At 39.9% G+C, this 25786-nt stretch overlaps 2 protein-coding genes across 4 annotated transcripts in view; both read left to right on the top strand.

Moving 5' to 3' along the window:
• Positions 1 to 25786, top strand: part of nedd4a (NEDD4 E3 ubiquitin protein ligase a) — a 29194-nt gene extending 3408 nt beyond the window's left edge. Inside the window, exons 6-29 of one of the 3 annotated variants that reach the window (XM_054770465.1) lie at positions 13117 to 13167; positions 13542 to 13603; positions 13729 to 13831; positions 13924 to 14087; positions 14186 to 14297; positions 15318 to 15479; positions 15647 to 15727; positions 15909 to 16028; positions 16158 to 16358; positions 17034 to 17111; positions 17238 to 17292; positions 17366 to 17424; positions 17509 to 17574; positions 17656 to 17885; positions 18006 to 18127; positions 18269 to 18339; positions 20118 to 20213; positions 20293 to 20366; positions 20455 to 20515; positions 20601 to 20660; positions 20748 to 20855; positions 21067 to 21163; positions 21267 to 21339; positions 23816 to 25786. In XM_054770465.1, the coding sequence (XP_054626440.1) occupies positions 13117 to 13167; positions 13542 to 13603; positions 13729 to 13831; positions 13924 to 14087; positions 14186 to 14297; positions 15318 to 15479; positions 15647 to 15727; positions 15909 to 16028; positions 16158 to 16358; positions 17034 to 17111; positions 17238 to 17292; positions 17366 to 17424; positions 17509 to 17574; positions 17656 to 17885; positions 18006 to 18127; positions 18269 to 18339; positions 20118 to 20213; positions 20293 to 20366; positions 20455 to 20515; positions 20601 to 20660; positions 20748 to 20855; positions 21067 to 21163; positions 21267 to 21339; positions 23816 to 23918 (2409 nt within the window). In that variant the 3' untranslated portion in view covers positions 23919 to 25786. Of the gene's footprint in view, positions 1 to 13116; positions 13168 to 13541; positions 13604 to 13728; positions 13832 to 13923; positions 14088 to 14185; positions 14298 to 15317; positions 15480 to 15646; positions 15731 to 15908; positions 16029 to 16157; positions 16359 to 17033; positions 17112 to 17237; positions 17293 to 17365; positions 17425 to 17508; positions 17575 to 17655; positions 17886 to 18005; positions 18128 to 18268; positions 18340 to 20117; positions 20214 to 20292; positions 20367 to 20454; positions 20516 to 20600; positions 20661 to 20747; positions 20856 to 21066; positions 21164 to 21266; positions 21340 to 23815 lie in introns of all 3 variants that reach the window. The other 2 variants (XM_054770466.1, XM_054770463.1) reach the window with 2 other exon arrangements.
• LOC129178333 (E3 ubiquitin-protein ligase NEDD4-like) lies at positions 506 to 13100 on the top strand. The gene has a single exon (XM_054770467.1). It carries the CDS (start codon positions 4958 to 4960, stop codon positions 6275 to 6277), a length of 1320 nt encoding a protein of 439 aa, XP_054626442.1. The 5' UTR covers positions 506 to 4957; the 3' UTR covers positions 6278 to 13100.

Here is a 25786-nt window from a genome sequence, read left to right as displayed (position 1 = left end):
CTTTGCAAGGTTAGGTTAGGTTTGGTTTGACTGCCTGTTGAAGATTACGCGGCCCTTATTTTGCCACGATGTACGGCATATTGTTTGGCAGCTGTGATACCTTATTAGTCAGTGCTGTAAATATGGGCAAATCTGGCTGTTTGAAAAACATCCTGACGCACATTGCCTCAAGGAATGGAGAGAATCCAGAAGCATTCTCGTGTCTCATGGGCTGCTGAATTCAGATCATAGTGATGTTTTGTGAAGGTTGTTTACTGTTTTTGAATAGTTCTGTTATGGAACACATGCACAGGGCTTTTATGTTTTGCAGCTGTTTGTGAAGAGATAGAAGACTGGTAATTAAAATCTATTTGTATAGTACTGTAAATAGGGCTGTCAAAAATTGCGCGTTAACGGCGGTAACTAATTTATTTTTTGCATAGTTAACACATACGCATCATGGCAAGCCACGGCTGTCTGTTATGATGACAGACGGCGGCAAAGTGTAACTCCCCAAAGAGTCACACAGAGTCTGACACTCTGTTATAGCGTTATACTGACCTGAACACATCGACAGCAGCGCAATTCCAACACCATATATGTATCTCCCACTCCAAACAAGTCCATTCGTCAATGTAACGACACTTCGTCATTGTCACTAGACAGACCGCGAGGTGCATTCATGGACACTCCGAACATCACAACAACGTCTTTATCATGCGTGGATGTGTGGTCTAAATAAACAGAAATGCAAAGAAAAGCAATAAGTGGATATTCTTATCCAGTGGAGGAGCCAGACATTTTTCATTGGGGTGGCCAAGGTGACCATTACTCAAATACGGGTGACAATAAGTTGATACCGGAATTGTCTAGATTGCCAGTGGGGTGGCCGGAGATTGACTAGGGGTGGTCACATCCACCACTGGCCACCCCGGAGCTCTGCCACTGCTTTTGGACCATCTAGTAGATTAATTAATAATAATAATTAATTAATAGCTGAGCAGTGTGCTGAGGACATGTTTTCAATGCATAGTTTCTTGACTCTGTTCTTATCACTCACTCTGTAACTCTTAATGTGGAGGTACAATTTGCTGCATTTAAGTATGCTATGCTCGGAAATCCCAGAAAATTCACTGAAAACATGTGAATTCTACTTAAATGACGTGGTGTCTTTGAACGCAACTCCTCATTGCTCATAATAACACAGTTAAATCTGATTCAAATGTTATGTGTTAGGTGAATAGATTTTCAGACATGTGTGCCATCTCTTAACTTGTCAGTCAGTCAAAACAAGAAAAGGCAGAAAATAGCACCCATGGGCAAAATTGCCTGTACATATTGGACTTTGCGTGGACTCTTAATAAATGGTACATGGTCTTTCACTTGTACAACCTTTCCACCTCCAAGCGATTTGACACTGCTAGTACATTTACCTACTGATGACGCAGCATGAGATTCAGTATCTCGCCCAAGGACACTTAACACAATCACAGGAGGATGGAGGATCGAACCCACAACCTTCAGGCTGGGAGACGACCACTCTACCACCTGAGCCATGCCGCCCCAAATATACAATAACACTCAGTTGAGCGCAGACATATGCAGGGTTTCCGCTACATATAATTGATCGTAGAGCACTGCCACAACAAAATAAAAGCCGCCACACCTTAAAAATTAGTTTTTTTTTTTAACTTGAAAACAATGTTAAGTGATATATTTTATGAATGGATACATATGCTAAATTGATACATATATAGCTTACTATTGCACATATAGCAAATATTGACCACAGTTAGTTTGAAAACAATTTAAAACATCACAAAAATGTTTCACTATGCTTTATTTTGATAAAGATGCACCGGAATCGCCTGTCTGCCCCATTGGTAGTTGCACATGTGTGACCAGATAAAAGTACGCGACCCGTCTTGTGTTGACGTTCACTTTGTCCCTTATTATCGTAAAAATGAAAACCAGTCCCTAAAATGTGTAGTCAATTGACGACAGCTTGTCACAGGCTAAGCTTATCTATGCCAGTGTGTGTGATCGCTCATATTTCATTCTCATTCGACTTTCTGGCATCTTTGTTTACACATTTTGCCTAGCTCTCACTGCCTCTCTGGCGGCAGCTAGCTAGCTCGTTTTTGTCCCACGGGCGAGCTGCAAGTGGCTATTGTGTTCATTGGGTACATGCTAACTTGCTTTTTAAAGTGTCACGTAACAATCTTGCTCTCTTGTTGTTGTTATTATAATACTTATGGTTTCGTTCACCAGAGAATATTTGCTTCACCTCATAGTATTTTATGTTAATTGTTCTATTCGTACATGACGCCTGTATAATGACAAATGAGCACACCGAGTGGAGATGGGCTTTGTAAATAACGTACAATTTAAATGTTGGCAGTCACATAAAACACAAATAGCTCGCCTCTCCTTTCTTTTTGTCAAAGTAGCTTTAATAGTGCTGCAAGTTGGATACACTTTGTGCTATCATAACCCTGGACTCTGAATTTATACTTTTATAATAGAAAACAAATATTGAAGTTGTTATTTTATTTTTTGTGTTATTTTGAACTAAAAAATATATTATTGAACAATTCATTTCCCATGTATTCGTATTACTCTAAAACAGGCATCAAATTAAATGTAGGTTTGTGTCAAATAGTACAAAATTGTATACTTTTGTACTAGTCACATAGTACTAAATAGGTCAGGTAACAAAAGGAGGCTCGACATTCTAGACTCAGTTTAAGTGCTCCATTTTGCCATTAAATTAATAGATTTGCAATGTTCTCGTTTCATGTTGTGCTGGTTGTTGAAAAAAAGTTAAATAAGTTAATAAAAAATAAATAAGTCCTAAAAACTATTATTGTCATAATAAAAAAAAAATGCTGACGGAGCCGTGGCACGACAGCGGCGGCAGCCCACCCTCCCATGCAGCCCACCAGCACAGCTTAAAAAAATCCAAGGGGAAGAAACCCTGCAATACCAAGACCAAACAATAAAAGCCAAGTAGGGGTAGATTTCTCCTTATAGTAGCTGAGTGGCTTGTGTATGTAATTGTGTACTCTGAGAAACAGCAGGAAGCAGGAAACAGCTGTATACGTGAAACATGACTGAGCCTTTTGGAAATTGTTGGTAATTATCTGCTGGTAATTAAACTAAAAGCCTGACTGTAAATTTGATTTGTCCAAAGATGCTGCGCGTCATGTTCCACTCCAGTACTGTTGACTACAACCGAAAGTCAAAAGAGTAGAAGTCCACTGTCTTATATGATCAGTAAGAGAAATCTTGGATCCATTGGCTGGATCGCCATCTACAGTATATTTTGAATGATTTCCTACTTTGCCAATGCCACACCTTACAAATGTTCATGGGAATGTTGAGCAGTTTCTGAATTATGTTGTTAGTAGTGTAACAGTTCGGCAGAGCTAATGACAGTGCTGTCAGTTGATTGATGAAGGGAAATGCATAGAAGGAACATACTTTTTCACCCACAGCTTTAACCTTTCACCTACTATGAGCTCCTGTGTATATGTTTCATGACAGCATATCTTGGAAGCTAGTGGCTGTTTGACACTGAAATGTAATATTGCCATTCATGCTGCTCACACGATGAACCACATAACCTTCATCTGGCGGACAGTTCAGTTTTCTTGAGGTGTTTAGTATTTCATTCATTCATTATCTACAGTTAAGCCTGTTGACGGGTGAGGTGGAGCCTGGGTTGTTTATTCAAATTAACTAACAAGTTCACTTAAAAAAAAAAAAAAGAATAATAATGTGTAGGCATTTCATGAGCGTTATACTATCATAGACCACTACAATGTTGTCCTTTCAGCTTTCCCTGCTTCAAAATGGGGCCAAGTCACCGTTATAAAGGTCTTAAGATTGTTGTGTTCATTTTAATATTACCTAGGAGGTGGAGATGTTCATTGTCCTATCACATGACTGGACAGAAATACAGTACACATGTGTCATCCATTCTTTATTTCATGCACGTCAATTAATAGCCAGTCACGAGGTTTACTGCGGCGTGGTAGTTTAAATAGGACAGATAGGCCTGGTTCACAATAGCCTGCCAATAATAAACAGTGCCGTCAAGAGCAGTGAAAGGAAATCGGACCAGCACCAACAGTTACATGAGGTGTCATATAACAGCTGTCATGTCACAGTCAAATCAGGTCGCCCTTGCTCTTATGTTGTATTTTTGTTGTTGGGCAGATAATATTACAGATTTACAACTTTATTTCTGTTGCTGGCAAAGTTATATAAGTGAAGAACATGTAATAATTATTATTATATATGACTGCACGTGATTTTGTTAACCCAGTTCTAATTTCGATACAGAATTATTTTGATTCATTCCCCTTGATTTCCTGTAATCCAATAGCAGTGGGTAAAAATATTTGCAGGGGCACAGAGCTGCAGAAAGATTAGAAGCCTAGCCGCAGCAGGAAGTGGAGTCTTGAGTGAGAGGCCAGAAGCAGATGTAACAGTTTACCAGCACTTCAGTTTGAGATGCGACATAAAGGGGTACCATGTTGTTTTTAGTTTCAGAGTGTTCAGCTGGTGAGGACAGGAGCTTTGAGACACCACACACCCTGGGATTCGGAGTAAACTTGCTTAGCGTGTGGTAGGTGTGGTAGCGATAGGTGAAGATTGGAAGTCTGATCATCCGTTTTAAGTTTTAGAATAATTTTGGCCTCTGTACAGGTTTTAACCTCTGGGATTCCTCTAGTTTCAAAGGTTGTGTGTTTGGGTCATGTCTCCAAACAAAACCACTGACCTCCTCTGACTAAAAGCTGAGATCAGCCTGGAGTGGAATGTAGGATGTCACCAGAGCTATTTTGGCTATGTGCAGCCACTAATGATTGTGATCGCAAAGCACGGAGCAGTTGCTTTGCTTTGCTTTTTTTCCGACCACCAACATTTATCATGCAGCACTCCCCAGGGCTGCAGGGATTAGAGAGTTAAACGGATGGCACACCGGCTTCGTTTGGATTTCGCATCAAGGAGAAGCAACACCGACCCTCTGTCAGAGACCCTCAGCAGACATGGTGAGGAGAGTGGAGTCATTTTGTCAGCTGGTAGCCCCACAGAGAGTCTGGCGCACAGTTCTCTACACTTCAAGGTGACTTCGCTGTCACCAGACTATGGAAATTTACAGAGATATTCTTCAATATTCATACCAAAGGTTAACCCTGGAGGATGTAGTAAAAAGAGCGTTTTGCAGATCTCGCTACAGCCCTGTGGCAATCTCAGCGGAGGCCTGGATGGCACTATAGGGGATGGAGAACCTGGGAGCAACGAAGGAGGCGCAGTTACAGGCTCTGACGGGGGATCCTGTAGCAGCAGTATGGCCAGCGATGCCGGGTACTGTAGTAGCAACAGTATCTTTGAACCAGAGACTCCAGAGAAACACAGGACCACCCAAGAGAAGCACGTTGTCTGCTGCAAGTCCAAGGTCCCCTTGAGACGCTGTTCCTCCTTGGTTATATTCCCAAAGAGCCCCTGCAGCACACCACCTGCTTCTCCAGTGAGCCCAGTCGCTTTTCCTGCTCTACCAGCAACAAGAGCTCCTCTTCAAACACCTGCAACTGATTCCTCTAGGGATGAGGAGGACAGCACTTGGAAAGAGTCTGCCACCCTTGTAAGTGGCCAGCGTTGTCCCAAAGAAAACCATTTGACCGAGTGTCGGGACACTAAACATATGGTACATTTTAGTATTCCTCTACAAGACAAACTTAAAAACAATGTGGTAGATGGGAGTGATGCGATGATGGGACAGTCATCATCTCACGATAAACCTTATCATCGCTCAAGGAGTGTTCTGCTGCACTTTGCCCACCAGAGACCAGTTAAAGCAGCATCATTGTGTACAGTCAATGCAAAATATCCTGAGGCTCCCTACCCAGTTTCAGATCCTGCGGCAGAACGGGACCCTAAGAAAAAACTGTTTCGCAGTACCTCAGCTTGTTTGTTCTCCTCTGCGAAACCACCAGAGAAAAAGTTCTGTGCATTAGAAAAAGGGCAGGAAAGGTCAGAGGGAAACCACTGTCATCGCGCCATACAACGGAGCTTTTCCCTGGAGGTCCCCTACGCAAACACTGGGATTTCATGTCATGTTTCAAATGCAAATCTCGGTAGTCCTTGCTCTCCACACGTGCACATTCATCTGTCTCCATGCTGTCCAGCCAAGTTGCCTAGCTTGGTTAATAATGCAAAGACAACCTGCAAAGGGAACAATACCACAAAGAACTTGGCTCATAGTGCTAAGGTGAGTGTTTTCTTTGTTTGAAGATGACTGACGCTCCCATGGCCCCCAGCTCAAAATGCACATATTCTTTCTTACTGAAATGGCAAGCAGCTCTTACAGCATGTACCATTTTTACAGATTGTGGCAGATAACAAGGACAGTTTGCATTTGATTCAAAAGTTGTTAAACTGGTGGAAGAAGATTCCACAGGTCTTAAAGTGACATAACAATCGTTTTGAATGAGTGTGACGTTGAGTGTTGAGTCTTGTAAAGTAATCTACAAGTATTCATCAGCAAAATTTAAGTCCTCATTTATCCAAAATTCCATTTCTTTTGTAATCAGACACCAGAGATGATAACTACTAAGTGGTTTTCTGCATTTAATATGATGATAATGATAATTCTGCTCTACTTCACTCCGCTGGTCTTAAAACTCTTTGTAATGACGGGAAGGAATTCGGCTAACCACAGGCAAGATGGATATTCAGTAACTGAGAAGATTGCTGCAGTTAAGACATGCAATTAACAAGCCCGATGTGGACAAACTCATAGGTATTCCGTTACACTACAGTAAATGCATACTGTGTTTTAAAAACGTTTTTTAAACTGAAAAAAATAATAGTGAATCTGAAATGCACTCATGTTATGAGCTTTTCCATTTTCCAATATGTAACCATGAGCACAATTTTCAGAACGCTTACAATATGCCATTATTCTCTTTGCACTATGAGTAATCACCCTAAGTATTTACCCATGCTAAAATTAGTGGTGAGAAAAGCACTGCCCCTTGCTGATATAAATAAACTGCTTCTGAAATGTTCCCCCTGACTCCAGATAGTCTGCATGATATGAGAGTAGCGCACAGTCATGCCAACCATGTCTGGAAGTGGGGTGGGCTGGTTTTGCTGGGTGTCAACGTCGGCAGGGTTTGAGCGTGAGCCTTTCTCAGTAATGGCATGGTGTGCTCCCTCCTCTGTTGGTCCCCCTGCTAGCCTGTGTTTGTGAAGTATCAGGTGCCTCCCACCCCCCGAATGCATTTAGCAGCTTGTCAAGTCAGAGTCTGCAATATTTAATAAGTGACTCTATTTGAAAGATCTAAATTTACTTCTTTGCATCCAAATTTTATGTTTTGTAAATTGTATCAACAATTGCTTTTCACTGAAATGTGACGTGTTTCATTTTGAATGTACATTTCTGGTAGCGCTGAGGGTTAGGGTTACACATATTCCTTATTGCTTTTCAGTTGCCTCTGCGCTGCCGCTTCAGGGTTTTGTGCATCCATTCCGTGAAATTAAGTGAATCACGCACACTAGTTTTACGAGCCATTTTTTTGTAATACTTACTATTTTTATCAATCATCATTATTTATTGAGGAAAAACGGATAAAATATAAAAAAAAAATTAAAAAGACCTTAATAAATGCTTAACGCTGTCTGCAGTTGAATGAAATTGGCAACCGGTTTGCTCAGGATGTCATTCCTGTACTATTTGAAAACCTTTTTTATGGGTAGGATTTTACAAAAATTTATTTAGTTTCTATAAAAAAAGTTTGACCAGGTGTAGGACATGTACCAGTGGCAGGTGCATTTGGTATCTGGGTCTTCAGTGGGGACCTAGCCGGACAGAATTGTTTTAGTCATTGATTAAAAAAAAAAAAAAAAAAAAGATAATTAGAAGTATCAAATTTCTATGGTGGTCAGGACATGAAGCAAAGCCATTAAACAATTGACTTTTTTTCTACATAACTAGCCGCTACAAATGAATGGATAACTTTTGTTATCGATACAGGCATCTTACCCCTGGTTAGTTAATCTTCCGTGTGTCGATTGAGACGTCTTTCACCACTTACTTTGCCGCGGAGGCGGAGCAGCGAATCAGGAGGGGAGCTTAATGTCAGCTGGATGATGTCATATGACATCTACAAAGTGACATACAGACGTGTGAAAAAGTTTTTAAATGACTCTTGTTACTAAGGGAGAAAAAAAAAACCTCCATGACCCTGTGTGAAAAAGGTGATTACCCCGCCTGTTAATTGAGATTAATTGAGATCTATCAGTCTGGAAAAGGTTATAAAGTCATTTCTAAAGCTTTGGGACTCCAGCGAACCACAGTGAGAGCCATTACCCACAAATGGCGAAAGCATGGAACAGCGGTGAACCTTCCTAGGAGTGACCGGCCAACCAAAATTACTCCAAGAGAGCAGTGACAACTCATCCAAGAGGTCACAAAAGACCTCCCAAGAGCATCCATAGAACTGCAGGCCTCACTTGCCTCAATTAGGGTCAGTGTTCATGACTCTACCATAAGAAATACACTGGCAAATATGGCAGAATTCCAAGATGAAAACGACTGCTGAACAAAAAGATTAAGGCTCGTCTCAATTTTACCAGAAAGCATCTAGATGATCCCCAAGACCGTTGGTAAAATACTCTGTAGTCTGACGAGACCAAGATTGAACTTTTTGGAAGGTGTTTGTCCCATTACATGTGGCGTAAAAGTAACGCGGCATTTCAGAAAAAGAACATACAGTATGTTCTTTCATACCAACAATAAAAAATGTTGGTGGTAGTATGATGGTCTGGGGCTGTTTTGCTGCTTCAGGACCTGGACGACTTGCTGGGATAAATGGAACCATGAATTCTGCTGTCTACCAAAAAATCCTGAAGGAGAAAATCCAGCAATTGACGTAGTGGGCACCCCTCCCCTATTATATTTTGGTTTGGGGGTGAATTGAGGTTTTGTTTTTAACTATTACTACTTTTTCTTACAGATCTTTTCCTTAACTTCCAAGTGATTAAGGTTGAGTCAAGATTCAGGTTCTGGCCGCTGTCTATGAAGGTGTACAATTTGGTGCTGATCCATATCAGGATTGCTTGGCTTTGCAGAACGCCTGCACTATACTCAGCAGATGTCTATGAAAAAGTAAAACGACAGCATATATAGAAAATGTTACCTCATTTATTTCACAACCAGGTTAACAGGTTGCTAAAGACGAGTGAAGTAACTTAACACAGGTCAACTTTTATCAACTTGTAGCTGATGTTATGGGTTAATCAACAACTAGCTAGTAAGTATGTTACACAAGTTAAATAAACACATATGAAACCTATTGCCGTCCAGAGATCACCACTAACACAACATCTGCTAGCCACAAGTTGACCTATATGCCATTATTGAGTTGCAGAATGTGACAGGTTGAGTATTGCAGTGCACCTGCCACCATGTTTTGTGTGTCAAGAGGAGGATGTCTGCATTTCCTAGTTCAAGTTGGAACTCCCCCCCCAGATTCTTTCAGGAGTGATAGCGTTGTTTTAGAGAAGCCAGTGTATGAGAGGAAAAGAGCCTGGTAATTTTCCAAGCCATGCCTGGCTATAATTGTCAGCCCAAAGGTAAACATATAAAACAGCAAAATAACCAGCCAGAGGCTGGCTTCCAAGTGCTTTCCTAGGTTTTTCTCAAGTGTTAGGTTTGTTTTTTGCACTGGTGATATTGCTTGTTTATTTTACAATTGTAGCTTTGTCATGACCGTGACATCTATTTTGTGAAAACATTTCTAACCACCTGATTGGGATGACTCAGTTTTTGACACTTTGTAGCACTGCCGCTCCAAAAACATTAGCTGGCTCGTGTGTCAGGAGTTAAGGTTTCACAAGCTCTGTGGTCCACCTGTCACAAGTAGTTTGAAGTGGCCAAGTAGAGATGAATATCACTTACTTTGCTTCTCAGATGCCTCAGCATGTGTTTGGAGCTCTTTGCAACTAACCTTAAAATTGTTGGACATTTCTGACATTGAATTGTTATCTTTGGCGTCATGTCATCATTGGCAGTGTCCACTCCTTAAGTTTGCCCTTTTTCTTTCCGAGAGATATATAATACTTGACTTTTTAATCCAGCTGGTTTTGCCATCGCCATTGGCCTGTAACTGTTTATGAAATACTGTGCTGACATTTTATTGACTGAAGGACTTGCCCAATTAGTCTCAAGTTTGTTTGTACTGTTTAACTACTGATTTTCTGAAGCAGACCAAATGGTTATTTCAATCATTAATATGATTTAATTAAACTGAAGATGCATTGATAAGTGATAAGTGCTGACAACATACAATTCCAGCACTACAATAAAGTTGTAAACTTATGTTAGATAACACACTGAGGACAGATGAGGGTCATGTAATACCATTGCCCTGTAGGCAAAAAAAAAAATCACGTTATTATTTACTGTATACACTTGTATGCTTATGTAAATGTCATGCCAAGTATTATGTAAACCATACCTGCAATGTACAAGTCCTTAATACTCCCAGCATAAGGTGACAAAATGGTTGAAATCAGTCCATTGTTGGCTTCTTTAACATGGACTGCAATCATTAAGAAATCAATTTAATATTAGAGCTGTCAATCAATTAATCGTAGATAGAAGTTTTTATCTATAATAAGTAGGGACGGAAATGTCATTGTGGTAAACTATTTGATATGCATCTACATACACGGGTTAAGATACAGTTCAAAAACTATGTATTTTAAAAACAGAACATTTTGATATTATTCAATACAGTATATAGATGATACGATTCAATGGTTACATTTGTTGATGTAGACATTAATCTTACATTATAAAATAAAGAAGCCAGTTTTATAAAAGAGGCATTCTTACGGTATTTTCAAATGTGTAAAAGAGCACAACATATCCCCAAGCATGCTTTGTAAGGCAGGGATCCCACTTAAAAACACAAAAACAATTAAAAATTGTTGGTACAAGCCCCCAAATAGCTGTCCTCGGGTATGGCTGCCAGCAACTAGCAGCTTGTAACCCAAATTTTAGATCGTAGTGCAAAGCAAAAAATCAGCCGAGAGACAGCTCGTATCTAAAAAAAACACTTGTTAGTTGGGACATTCGTATGCCAAGGTACCACTATATAAATGACAATAAGAAATACAACAATAACTTGTACAAATAGTACAAATAACTTTGGTCTTGTTGCAAGAGCCGTCCGCCAGGGCTTTTGAAACTAAACTTACCATTCAAAAATAGCCTTTTCTTTGTCCATTTCTCCTCCAATATTTGTTCCCGCTTGTGCCTCCGCATCCAGCGCTGCATTTCCTCAAACTACGGTGTGGGCCGAGGGTAAAACAGGACATGCACATGTTAATCACACGTCCAAAAAATAATGCAGTTAAAGGAAACCTCCATTAACGCGTTAATATATCGAACAATTACTTAATTTGTGGTGTGTTTTGCAGATATTTATACAAAGAAACTTAAAGAATATATGGCAGGTGTCTCAAACCCAATTTACCTGGGAGTGGCTGGAGTTAGAGTTTGGGTGAGGCCAGGCTGCATGAAGTGCCTCTTCCTTTAAGCAAGTCAGTGTGCCTCTGACCAGATCTTATGGGACTCTAGTGCACCACAATATATATAATGTTAATATAAACCACCCAGGATGCGAGGGGCCGCACTAAAACTGAACTTTGATGTCAAGTAAGGTGCCACAAAATGTGGCCCCATGGGCCGCAAGTTTGAGACCCCTGATGTATGGTGTAATTGCACAGTACAACATTCATTACATAGGAGGCACAGTTGTAACTGCAGAATTTGTCAGTGCATGACATATATTGTGTATTTAAAATAAAATAAACAATGGTGTCTTGAAGGCATACTTTACAGTGCTCCGTTATTACCCATGAGAGGGAGGAGATGAAGTAGGTTTTCAACAAATGTCTGTTTCCTTATCAGGACATAAAGTTTTGTATGAATGGAGGACAGGTCAACAACAGTGCTATTATTCTTGCTACTACCCTTTCTGTGTATGGTATTTCTATCTTATCGGTTATAGGCCAAAGCAAACCTGACAACAATGGAAATGAATGCGAACAAACAAGATTGCATTTGTTTGAAGATGTTGTCTACTGTGACACGCTATGCTTAAGTCTGTGACGAATACCACACTGAAGGTGCCTATTGACAAAATTAAGTAATTAATGTATTGGCATTGCTGCACTATTGTGCTATATACATACAATACCCCGCACCTATGGGAAGTAACAAAGGAAGAAAACAGGGAGTTTTTGTCCCCCCTGTGGCTATAAATCTCATACTAATCTGAAAATACTTGGTACAATATGTTGTAGTGTGTCTCAGTTTTGCTCCCTTATGAGGTCGAATATGACTGATTTTGGGTCAGAGAGAAAGTCTGCTGGCTAGCGATCTTTAGTTTCGTTAGTTTCGCTTTCATTTTCTTCCATGCTAGATGGATCCAAGCATGGCTGCATGGACATTGCTTTTTGCACTGGGAACAGGAAAAGGGCCTTCTCCAAACCATTCCCACAAATAGGAAACATAGGATTGGCCAGAATGTCTTGGTAATATGAGCAATTCAAATTCAGTGGTGTTAAAATACATAAGGAAGATCTCAGTCTCAATACTTTTGTGCCTATATTGTATGTAGACTGCAGTGTTTTGAATCAGGACTTTCTTGGCTGCAGTGTGGACAGGACAAAGGAGGCCCAGATCTACTGTATATTTGTTCACGTAAACACTGTACTGTATACCGCTTCTAGACACTTTGCCCTACCATGCAGGGGTGTTCATTTGGTCACAAACCAGCTCTCCCAGTGTTGTATGCTGACTGTAAGCCTTCTAGCCCAAGATAAGGAATTTTGTTATAAAATGAATTCAGGCAGTAATTAATCATCCTGTAAAGAGCCACAAAGTACATCTAAAACTCAGAACGTAGACTTAGTAGCGGCTCGCAGTAAGCATGTCCTTGTTAGATGATGGGACAATACTTCAGTCTGTGTGAGCTTGGTTGCTGTCATGTCAGTACTGTCATGTTATGATAATACCTGTGTGTGTCTTTGACTACTTATCTTTCTGCTTATCAGACACGTGATGACTTTTTGGGACAGGTGGATGTTCCCCTCAATCAGATACCAGTAAGTTCTTGCTGCACACTCTTTCTCCTTTGTACTGTTTATTGTTTATGTGCATTGAATGTGATTTGGTTTACTGTGCAAGCACAGACTTCTGCTTCACCCATGTCTCTCGCAATGTAAATACCCTTAGTCGTGGTCTGTTCCACATCATTGTCACCAGTTATGGAAACACAGTCCAACATGTTTGTCCCATTACTGCTTGTGTTTTATAGTAAACAAAAATGCTAGCAAATGAGGCCTCACATGAACACGTGACCTTAATTGCATGTTTTAAATACACCCAGTTTGTTGTACAGTGCCTTGGAGCCTACACCCTAACACTAGCTGGAAGTATAAGAATGTTCAACTTCTTTGTTGTTTTATGTTTTTTTCAGACAGAAAATCCTAATACACAAAGGCCATACTCATTCAAGGATTTTCTGCTTCACCCCAGAAGGTTGGCATGATTTCATGATCATTTAAGCTTTTAATCTTTTGTTTAGCATTCCACTGAAATACATTATTTGCTACCTTTTACCCCCCAAAAATGTAATGGACAGCATTTATCATTTTTTTGTGCAGCCACAAGTCCAGAGTTAGGGGCCAACTGCGACTCAAAATGACCTATATGCCAAAAAACCCAGGTTCCAATGAGGAAACAACAGATGCAACTGATGATACAGATGTAAGTCCAGTTTAGAAATTTATTATCCTTACATTGTTAGAATGTTATGTTTTCCATTTCAATATTATTTGACATTTTAACATTTTGTACAGCCTGGATGGGAATTGCTAGAACCTCAGGACATGTCAGGTCCCATGCACTGCCATCCGGCACCTCCTCTGCCACCTGGCTGGGAGGAACGCCAGGACAACTTGGGAAGAACCTACTACGTCCACCATGAGAGCAGAACCACACAGTGGCGGCGACCAACTTTACAGTTAAGACCAGACTTTTCTTCCCCCTAAGCATGTTTCTATTAATTGACACATGCCGTGGTCCTGATGGGCAGAGTGTATTTGTGTCTCCTCTAAACAGGGACATGAACATGGACACTCAAAGACGACAAAACAGCACTAGGCAGAGGGAGCAGAATTATCTCACACGCAGACAGATCTCAGACCCCGACGAGGCCACTCCACAAGATGAGGTATTTTTGCATTTGCATTCTTCTTGGACATCGTTTGTTATGTTTAGACTATATTGACCAGCACCTGCCACAACCACTCTTAAATAAATATCTTCATGTCTGAATCAGGCCTCTTTTAATTGTGGATAACGATAAATATGAATCCAACACCTACCAATGCAACTGCAGCGTAAACAGACACATTATAACTTCCCTTTTAATAGGAGACTAATGTCATCACAGTATACTGATTTAAACATGCACGGACATCCATTAAAGACCATGACATTTTGTGCAGATGTGGTACATTAGAGGGAAACTGACCATTATATAGGGAACATATTGCAGATGGTGGCCAGCGTAGTAATGCTGACTTCCACTTAAACTAGTTGGGGGAAGCTGGCCATCAATTTTCTATACAGCTTGTCCTCATTAGGGTAATTCAGCTTTCAATGTTTCAATAAAACATGACTTCAGGAGAGAGGCGGAGTACACCCTGGACTGGTTGCCAGCCAGTCACATGGCACATATGGACAAACAACCATTAACAACATTTACACCAGTCTCCAATTAGCGAACGTGCATGTTTTTGGAATGTGGGAGGATGCCGGAGTACCCATAGAAAAACCCATGCACTCACGGAGAGAACATGCAAAATCCACAAAGAGACGCCCAATACAGAATGTAAATTAATAATGCATGACAAGGCATGGTGTTTAAGGAAGTGCTAATGGCAGATAAGTGTAAAAAGAAGGTAACCGCTATATGATAGAACTTCAAAACAAAACTAGTGTATAAGCTGTTAACTCTCGGAGGAAACATGACTGTGACAAATGTGCAGAGAGAGGATTACGGTACTCTGTGTGTCTGACGGATGAGGTTTTTTTGCATTCAGGCTGAATTTTGAGGTTCTGCTGTAATTGTTTGGGTCAAAACTGAATTTGCTTTGGCTGACCCACTAAACTAATCTGCTGCTGGTGTGTTGTTTTTTTGGTCAATACTCAATGGGTACTTGGTATCTGTCTTGATCCTGTTGTATAGGAGTGGGAGGTTTTTCCTGATAATGGCTTCAATTTATACCAGGGCAACCAGCACACATCATCACCACACCAGCTGTCCCAGGAGTTGCTGGCGTTCCAGGACGAGCTAAGAAACATGCATATTACAGGGCCCACAGCCGGCGAACAACACATCTTTCAGATAGTGAGTCATTCCTTTGTTACATTCCTGTAAGATTCCGAAACTGAATTAGAGTCCTAATGAGATCATTGTGAATCATGAGCCTCTTGTGAGGAATGGAGATCAGTGGGAGGTCTGTCGACATTAATGGTCAAGTCTGGTCGTTGATGCGTCCTTCCTCTCTGCTGCAGGATCACGCTAGTAATACGAGCCATTCCATTCACAGAAGAAGTTTTCACACGACAAGGGGACTGGAGCATCCTGTTAATACTGTGGTATTTCCTTTTCATTTCCTCCTCATTGCGAAACCACTCATTTCATTCAAGATTAACCAGCCCAATATTACGTCAACTTGTACTGGCTCAAAACAGTATGCAGGAACTTCAGCTGCAAATAATGTGTTAATCAAAGATGAAGATTTTGGTAATGAACGCCGTTATTGTCATCCAATAGCTGCTTGCAACCCCTGCGGGGCTGCCTGCAGGATGGGAGGAAAAGAGGGACAGTAAAGGAAGACGCTACTATGTTAACCACACTACCCGAACAACCTCATGGATACGACCCGCCATGCAGGTATAGTGCAAAATGACATCTCGTACAGTAATTATGTGCAAAAACACGTAATTTAATGTCATTCACAATGAAGTAGTGGCTTTACTTTAATCTTCCCCTCTCCTATAAATACTCGTATTTTTCTGGCAGAAAACAGATACGACACCACCCACACAGACTGGTTCTAGAACGCCATCCTTACCGTCTGTGTCCCCTGAGGTGTCTCCACAGCACACTCCAAGCCCAGAGGCTACATCGGATTCTGGCTCCATGCCAGCAGGATGGGAGGTGCGCAGCGCTCCCAATGGAAGACCCTTTTTCATTGACCACAATACAAAGACTACTACCTGGGTGAGGAGAATAAGACCACTCTGATGCCTTGCTCACTTGAAGATGTACAGTACTGAACAAACCTCCTTGGCCCTCTTAAGATTTGTTGTTTTAAGCGCTTATAATAATGTATATAATAATGATTTCTCAGTCTCTTTTTTTTTACAATGCAATCAGAAAACATACGATCACATACAATGCATGTTATTATAACACGCAGTGAAATTAATGAAATAATTTATAAGGCTTTGTATGACAAAATTATTGTTAAAATAAGACATTAAAATATGAAGTCATTAAAACAACATACTGAGTGGTGCCTTATGACTTTTGTACTGTAGTTCTGCTAATGGCCACTAGAGGCTGTACATCCAATAAATTGGACTCTTGAGTTTAATAAAATGTTAGACCACATTTTACTGTTTTTTTGTCTTTGTACATATTCTATTCTTAGTATACAGTATACTCCTTCATGATGTGATGTCATGATCATGTTAAATATGCAGCCTCTCCCCCCCAATATCCGAAACAACGCAAGGTGGCAGTTTTAAATTTACTGTATAAAAATTAATCCTGTCTTCTGTTCTACAGCTGGTATGCACAATGTTATAGTATACAATTGTAGTCTGTTGTAGCTTGGTCTTTTTTGTAAGTGTTTCCTGTTTGAGTGAAACCACTTTGTGTGCTTCCAATCAGCAAGATCCACGGCTAAGAATTCCTGTTCAGTTTAGGAGGAAACCCTCACTGGACCCATCTGATCTTGGCCCATTACCAGTAGGTCTCAGAGTTCTTTAAAAAAAAACAAAAAAACTATTAAAAGTATTTTGTCTACATTAACATCCATGCAGAAACTTTGTATTGTCTTGTGTGAGCCTTCTGTGACATTTTCATTCTCTCCAGCCTGGTTGGGAGGAGCGGGTCCACACGGATGGGAGGATATTCTACATAGATCACAGTGAGTACTATACCTATCTGATAAACATTAGCTGACAGACATTTTCATTTAAAAGTCTCATGTGTCACTATAGACACCAAGAATACACAATGGGACGATCCTAGATTACAAAACTCGGCAATAACTGGACCAGTAAGTATTGATAGAATTTCAAATAGTGTTATTCCCATAACTCTTAAGTCACAGCTGATTGGTTGTCTGTATGCATGCTTATAGGCGGTGCCTTATTCCAGAGATTATAAACAGAAATATGACTATTTCCGCAAGAAGCTGAAGAAACCGGTGAGTGTTTTCAACTTTTTACTACACATATTAAACTGTTTGTGTTCTGCGAAGTTTGAGCTTTGTTATATTCTTTTGTAGGTCGATGTCCCAAATCGCTTTGAGCTGAAGGTGAGGCGAAATGCAGTGCTGGAGGACTCGTATCGGCAAATCCTCCTAGTGAAGCGGGCAGAGTTGTTGAAGGCCCGACTGTGGGTGGAGTTTGAGGGGGAAAAAGGTTTGGACTATGGAGGCTTGGCCCGGGAGTGGTTCTTCCTCATGTCCAAGGAGATGTTTAACCCCTACTATGGACTCTTTGAATATTCTGCCACGTGAGTCCAAACCGTGTTCCACGAAAGTTGTGTGTAAATATGTAATTAATGAAAAAGCAGTTACACAATCACTATATTCTTCTTTTAGTAATTTCACTTCTCATGTGGTGTGTCTTTTAGGGACAACTATACGCTGCAGATAAACCCCAACTCAGGTTTATGTAATGAGGACCACCTAACCTACTTCAAGTGCATTGGCCGTGTGGCAGGCATGGCTGTGTTTCATGGCAAACTGCTCGATGGTGAGTCATCTTCACTCTGTATACTTCAGAGTCATTTGTGTGCTTTGGGTATCAACAATGTACTGTGGATTAAAATGAACATTCTATGGATTCATTCATTCATTCATGAATTCTGATTCTACCTTTTCATTTTACGCCAAGCTTTCTTCATCCGACCTTTCTACAAGATGATGCTGCAGAAACCCATCACCCTCCAGGACATGGAGTCTGTCGTAAGTGTCCTATTATTTCCACTGGGAATGCAAACACATTTAAGAAAAATCAATTGTATTTTGTTAACAAAAGTTACATTTTATTATTGAAGTATATACAGTGGTATGAAAAACTGTTTGCCTCCTTCCTGGTTTCTTTTTTTTTCTGCATGTTTGTCAAACTTAAATGTGTCAGAACAAACAAAACTGAACACAAAATGCAGTTTATAAATTAAACTTTTTGTTATTAAGGGAGAAAAAATCCAAACCTACATGGCGCTGTGTGAAAAAGTGATTGCCCCCCTAAACCTAATAACTGGTTGGGCCACTTGCTCTGGAGGAATTTTGTCCCACTCATCTTTGCAGAATTGTTGTAATTCAGCCACATTGGAGGTTTTCCAGCATGAACCGTGTTTTTAAGGTCATACCACAGCATCTCAATAGGATTCAGGTCAGGACTTTGACTAGGCCACTCCAAAGTCTTCATTTTGTTTTTCTTCAGCCATTCAGAGGTGCACTGGCTGGTGTGTTTTGGATCATTGAACCAAAGTTGGTTTCAGCTTAAGGTCACCAACAGGTCAGGATTTTTTGGCAGACAGCAGAGTTCATGGTTCCATTTATCACAGCACAGCAGGTCTTCCAGGTCCTGAAGCAGCAAAACAGCCCTAGACCATCACACTACCACCACCATATTTTATTGTTGGTGTTCTTTTTCTGAAATGCAGCATTACTTTAACACCAGTTGTAATGGGACACACACCTTCCAGAAAATTCAGCTTTTGCCTCGTCAGACCACAGGGTATTTTCGCCGAATTTTTTGGAATCATCAAAGCGTTTTTGGACAAATTTGAGACAAGCCTTAATGTTCTTTTTGTTCAGCAGTGGTTTTCGTCTTGGAACTCTGCCATGCAGACTGTTTTTGCCCATTGTCTTTCTTACAGTGGAGTCATGAACACTGACCTTAACTGAGACAAGTGAGGCCTGCAGTTGTTTGGATGTTGTTGTGGGGTCTTTTTTGACCTCTTGGATGAGACGTTGCTGTACTCTTGGGGTCATTGTGGTTAGCCGGCCACTCCTGGGATGGTTCACCACTGTTCCATGGTTTTGCCATTTGTGGATAATGGCTCTCGCTGTGGTTCGCTGGAATCCCAAAGCTTTAAAAATGGCTTTATAACCTTTTCCAGATTGATAGATCACAATTAATCTCAGTGATGTTTTGACAGGGGGGCAATCATTTTTTCACACATGGACATGTAGGTTTTTAATATTTTTTTCTCCCTTAATCATAAAAAGTTTCATTTAAAAACTGCGTTTTGTGTTCAGTTGTGTTGTCATTGACTAATATTTCAATTTGTTTGATGATTTCAACCATTTAAGTATGACAAATGTGCAAAAAAGTGAGAAATCAGAAATCACACCACCGTAATTTTTATGTATAATAAATAAAAAACATTTGTTTTTAAAGAGAGTGGAAGTACGAATAAAATGTAAAACTTCTTTGCCTGCCCAACAACTTTTAACATATCAATATGTAATGTATAACTTGAGAACAAAATGCGTAAAGAATGCAAGCAATGTCCTAATATGAGCCAAATTAAGTAAGGGAGGGGAATGCCGAGAGCCACATTTATTCATGCATTCATTATTATATAAGTCGTTATTATCCATTATACAGTATATTTTGTATTTATCCATTCATTATACAGCGTTTCTGTCAGTATTTATTTACTCTGGTATTTTTTCCTTCATGATTTGTGTATTATGTCAATAATGATCCAAACTCTTTTGTTGTCTTTCAGGATAGTGAATATTTTAATTCACTGCAGTGGATTTTGGAGAATGACCCGACTGACCTGGATTTGATGTTCACCATTGACGAAGAGCTCTTTGGACAGGTTAGTTTCATATGATACATCAGCCTCATGAGCTCTTACTCGTCAGTTTTTACAGTCACTCGTGCTTTTTGCCCTTTAGACTCACCAACATGAGCTGAAGCCCAACGGTGCCGAGATTGTGGTCACCAATGAAAACAAGAAGGAATACATTGAGTAAGAAACTGTGGAAATAATTTCTAGTTAAAATCTTTTAACTGTTACTGTTAAATCGTACATTTTCTCCACCTTGTGTTTCTCACAGCCTGGTGATACAGTGGCGCTTTGCAAACCGAATCCAGAAGCAGATGACTGCCTTCAAGGATGTAATGACATTTGTTCATTGGCAAAATACCATCCATTCAAGTATTCATAGTTAGAGTTGCATTTTGTTTGTTGCTTTATTTTCAGGGATTCTTTGAGTTGATCCCTCAAGATCTGATCAAGATCTTTGACGAGAATGAGCTTGAGGTGAGTTATCCATCCATCTTTGGTTCTAGAATCAATTTCAAGAACATGAATAATAAATCAGATGCGCTCCCCCTTCCCTCTCCAAAGCTGCTCATGTGTGGTCTGGGAGATGTGGACGTGAACGACTGGAAAGCAAACACCAAGTACAAAAATGGCTACAGCTCCAACCATGTAGTTATCCACTGGTTTTGGAAAGTAAGAGCCGTTCCATGCCTAGAGCTACTAAACAATGAGCCGTAGTGTTTTCTGCTTCCTTTTAACAACAGCTTTTTTGTGTTAACTGCATTGTATATAGGAAGAAACTACAAACCGAAGTAGCATAGCAATTACTATATGACAACATGCTATGACAATAACAAGAGCTCTGCACTAGTTTTTCACTGACTGTCTGTGTGCATTATCGTAGGCAGTACTGCTGATGGATGCAGAAAAACGAATTCGACTCTTACAGTTTGTGACTGGAACCTCCAGAGTCCCAATGAACGGCTTTGCTGAACTCTATGGTGAGATAAACTAGTACTGGTTCAAATGTTTGGTGTCTTATATGTTGGATACACCTGTAATTACATGTTTGTTTGTTCGTTTACGATTTAATGATTTTTCCAGGATCTAATGGCCCACAGCTGTTCACCATTGAGCTGTGGGGAACACGTGACAAACTGCCCCGAGCGCACACATGGTAAGCAAGCATCTAACATTTTACTTTGTAAGTTTCTGTCAGGTAGTCATGTGATTTTGACAACAGATGGTCATTACACAGTTGCTTTGTAAAGATGTTGATTTCAAGATCCCATCATTGTCTTAAAAGTAAATGGTCTGTTCAAATGACAGGTAATGTACAATTTTCCACCAACCTATCCACTTTTTAGAACCTTGGCCAGGATTTTTTTTACCTCAGTCAACATGTATTCTTCCACTGAGCTGTGTCTTGCTTTACTGTTTAAGTCCCACCTTCATACAATCATTGGGCGGTCTCCGTGTCAATCATTATATACAGCGCCAGTGATCAGTCAGCCAGTGTGTGTACAAGTACTCTTGCAACCTGATCTTGAGTGGAAGTGGTACAGCAATATCAGTTGAACTACATCGGCACTGGAGATGTACAGTAGATTGAAAGAAGGGGGAAAATGTTGGTCAAGTGAGAGATTAACATATGTGGCTTCAATTTTGATCCACGGCTAACCCCCGTAGGGGTTTACATTTTTTCCCCAACACATTCCAAACATTCTCAATACTAAATGGTTAAGGCTGGATCTGTTCAGATGAGGGTTTTCTTTGATTTCACAGTCTAAGGCTGGAGTGTTCAAAGTGCGGCCTGAGGGCCATTTTTGTCACGCATTAATGACATACAGTACGTTATTATTAGGGCTGTCAAATGATTACAATTTTTAATCAGATTATTCACGGTTTTCAAATGAATTAATCACCATGTCACACTATGTTACCTTATATTACCTTATCATATTACCTCATCATGTATTTTAAACTAGCAAAGACGACATTTGGTATATAGGAAGTGAATAAATGTGTTGAAATTGATGAGAAACGGGTAGGATTAAATAAGATTTAAGATTTCCTTATTGGACATGTAGAACTGTGAATTGTACTATGTGGTGTATTCCAATGTAACTCAAATAAATTAAACCATTACCGTTACCATTATCATGTCTGAAATATGCCCATTTTTTACTATATTTTATTGAAAGAAAGTAAAATGACAGGGCAGGATTATATATATTTGCATGAATTAACAGCACCAAATTAACTTAAAATGTAAATGAAGTTAAGAGATGGCACACAAGAATGAAAATCGATTTACCTAACACTGGTTTCTTTAATAGCAGAATATTTGAGTCAGACTTTTAACTGTGTTGTTATGAGCAATGAGGAGTTGCGTTCAAAGACACCACGTCATTCAAGTTGAATTCGCATGTTTTGAGTGAATTTCCCAGCGCACTTAAATGCAGAAACTTGTCCTTCTGCATTAAAAGTTACAAAGTGAGTGATAAGAACATCCACCTATTGATTTTCATGCATTTCTGTTTATTTAGACCACCCATACATGCATAATAAAGAGTAGAGACGTGTTTTGTTTGGTGTTGGAATTGCACTCCTGTTGATGTGTTCAAGTAAGAAGAAAGTTATAAAAGAGCGTCAGACACTGTGTGACTCTGTGGGGAGCTCCACTGTGCTGCCGTCTGTCGTCATAATATAGAGCTGTGGCTTGCCATGATGCATGTGCATTCATTACGCTAAAAAATGTAACGTCATTAGTGAAGTATATTAGGTACCGCAGTTAACGCGCTATTTTTGACAGCCCTAATGATTATATAATACACAAATTTGCTTTGACACCTATAACAGATCTAAGGTGTTGATGCTTTGTTCAGATAGTCTACAATATATTGACCTACATTGGATTCATTTTTGCATCTTTATTTATTGTGTAAAATGTATCAAAACGGCCCCGTGCATCCTACAATTTTTCTGTACGTGCCTGTGAACCCTCCCATCTTCACCAGAAAGCTACTATATTTTGCCCTTCGTTCCTGCCCTACTTTGATGAAAAAAAAGTCCCTGATTTTCCAATGCGAATGTTGACAGGTATGTGTCTGTATGCGGCACTCCGTGGAAAAAGTTTGGAGCCCCCCATGGTTTAAAGGCCACTGAATGTTGAACTGTGACTATCAAGGAGAAAAAGCACCCACTAATATAACAAAGATTTGAAGTCTAGAAATGAATATTTGCTATATTATTTCCCTGTTGTAACAACAGCATCTTTCCAATACGTTTTATACCACTGGAAAGACTATTTCTGTTGTAAATGATGCCACATTTCTAACGCCTTATTTGGTGTATTCTTTTATGGGGCATCGTCTTGACATGTTTACTGAAGGACCGAGACGGTACTCAAACTTGGCATTAAATAACATGTTAGGTGAGACATGATCGTCACTGCTGTAATTTTCCACTGGAAAGCTATTTGCTTGGTTAAATCCAGGCAGTGGGTTGCACTCTTGGACATAGTACCAGATTTCTTGGCTCCCTCTAGTGGACACTTTTTGTCACATGCCAGTACTGCATGCAGTTCGAAAAGAAATATGACAGATAAGCAATTTTATCAATCTTTCATTGTTTTCTTTTATTTTCTCAAGCTTTAATCGCCTGGACCTTCCACCTTACGAATCCTTTGAGGAACTGAAGGAGAAACTTCACATCGCCATTGAGAACGCACAAGGCTTTGACGGCGTGGATTAGTGAATAAACGGATGATACTGTCACCCAAAGTGGAGCCAAGCCATCCCTTGATAACATTGTGAAGTTAAACATCACAGCAGCGGGTCCTAACCCAGCCAGCTGTGAGACACATGAAGGACGGACACATACAGTAGCCCTCACTTTGGTTGTCTCTTTGGGCACATGTAGAGAAGGAACAACAGCAGCTGGAAGGACAAGTGTTTCATCCCTACTAGTGTTCTAAAGTTTACAAATCATTCTCTTTTCAACATTGAATTCTTAGTTAAAGTCATCTGTTGTTAAATGACCACATGACAAACATTAACCTTGGGATCAGAGTCGTATTACGGTCTCAAAACTACCCCAACTACTGATATTGAGCTTACCATTATCTTTCCAATCAGGTTAAAATTCATTTTTTCTGCATACATTGTACATTTAAATAAATGATTTTCCGATTTGATTTATTTATGCGGGTGCCCTCAGCATGGGCCCTGCATGAAACTGACTTTTATCAAGCCGGACGGCCTCATGGCTTTGTTTATGAAAGTTTGTCCTTTCCACGTCACTTTTAGAGGTAACTGCGGACGGTCGCATTAAATAACATAAACAACTTGGGTCCAGGTGACATTTATAACATTAACATTTGTGCTACGTTGTTCAATTTAAATGTAACCTGGCAGTGAAGCCTTTTTCTGCCGTCTGAAATGGATAACCTAAACAACCTGAAGTTGTGATTCAAGTGATTTTTATTAAGTTTTATACATGCTTTTACATGATTCATTCCAGTATACTGTATTAGACACTAAGATAAGCGCCTTAAAAACCAAGACAATGTGCCGGTTACAGTATGTGCAAGTAGAGCTACGTATATGGAGTTTAGAAATGTACCAATGCCAGGACCAGTTCAAAGCTCATCTAATTCTAGTCCATATCTGTGTTTTGTGTGCAGATGCAAAGAGGTGATTATGTGCGGTGTTTGATGATGTTACAATACTATGCATCATTTTATACACGTCTCTGTTATTACATAGTGTACCCGCAATGAAACTGATGAAACCTTTTATGATGACTGTACATGTCATACAACGCTGCATTTATGAGCTGCAGTAGCTGTTCATTCTCAATCTTTGCATGTTCAAGGCACATAAGAGTTTTATTAGCTGGACACCAGCTGACACAAACATTTTCCGACCGCCTGACTGAATCATTCGTGTACGTCATTCTACTCATCGAGGGTTTAATAGCACCACACAACTTTTAAAACTATTTTCCTGCGTTGACTAATCCTGTACGTTTCGTTCTGTATCCGGACTCGTTTATCATATCTTGGCAAGAGCAGGTTTTTAACAATGTTTTCGTTTCTGAACGGCGAAATGCGTTTACACCGCCTGCCGTGTTTACTAAAAGGTTTTTGACGATGGAGACTGTTGTGGGCTGGTTCTCGTCGCTGACAACACGGCTTTAAACTTTGGCTTTTTGTAACGTGAAGCACTTTGTTCATATCAACAAGTCTTATCTGAACTGTCTTTGCCAATCTGTCACCTGCACACTTCTTAAAATTGTTCTTTAAGAAAATGATCCTATTGTTCAAGTGCACCTGTTAAGAATGTTTACATGTGGACATTGCTAAAAGTAAGCACATTCTCTTCTTTCACGTCTATTTTGATGTACTATTGATATTGTGTTTAATAATGAATAGATCAACCCTTCATATCTGAAGAGTAATAACTTTTTGTTACTTTAACACTTGTAAGTGCATTATAGCAAACTTGTATTATAAACGTTTAAAGAGTGGAATGGCATGTAGTTAAACATCAACATTTTGCTGATAGCACAGCAAACTGAATAGAAATATATTTGACAAATAAAGACACGTGAAAACTACA

The sequence above is a fragment of the Dunckerocampus dactyliophorus genome, chromosome 3, assembly GCF_027744805.1.
Source record: "Dunckerocampus dactyliophorus isolate RoL2022-P2 chromosome 3, RoL_Ddac_1.1, whole genome shotgun sequence".
Taxonomy (NCBI): Eukaryota; Metazoa; Chordata; class Actinopteri; order Syngnathiformes; family Syngnathidae; genus Dunckerocampus; species Dunckerocampus dactyliophorus.
Note: the sequence above shows the minus strand (reverse complement) of the source record. Positions and strands in the feature narration are given on the sequence as shown.

Bases quoted from the DNA above. Each gene is read 5' to 3' on its own strand.
- LOC129178333 (XM_054770467.1), top strand. From the start codon at position 4,958: ATGGCACACCGGCTTCGTTTGGATTTCGCATCAAGGAGAAGCAACACC.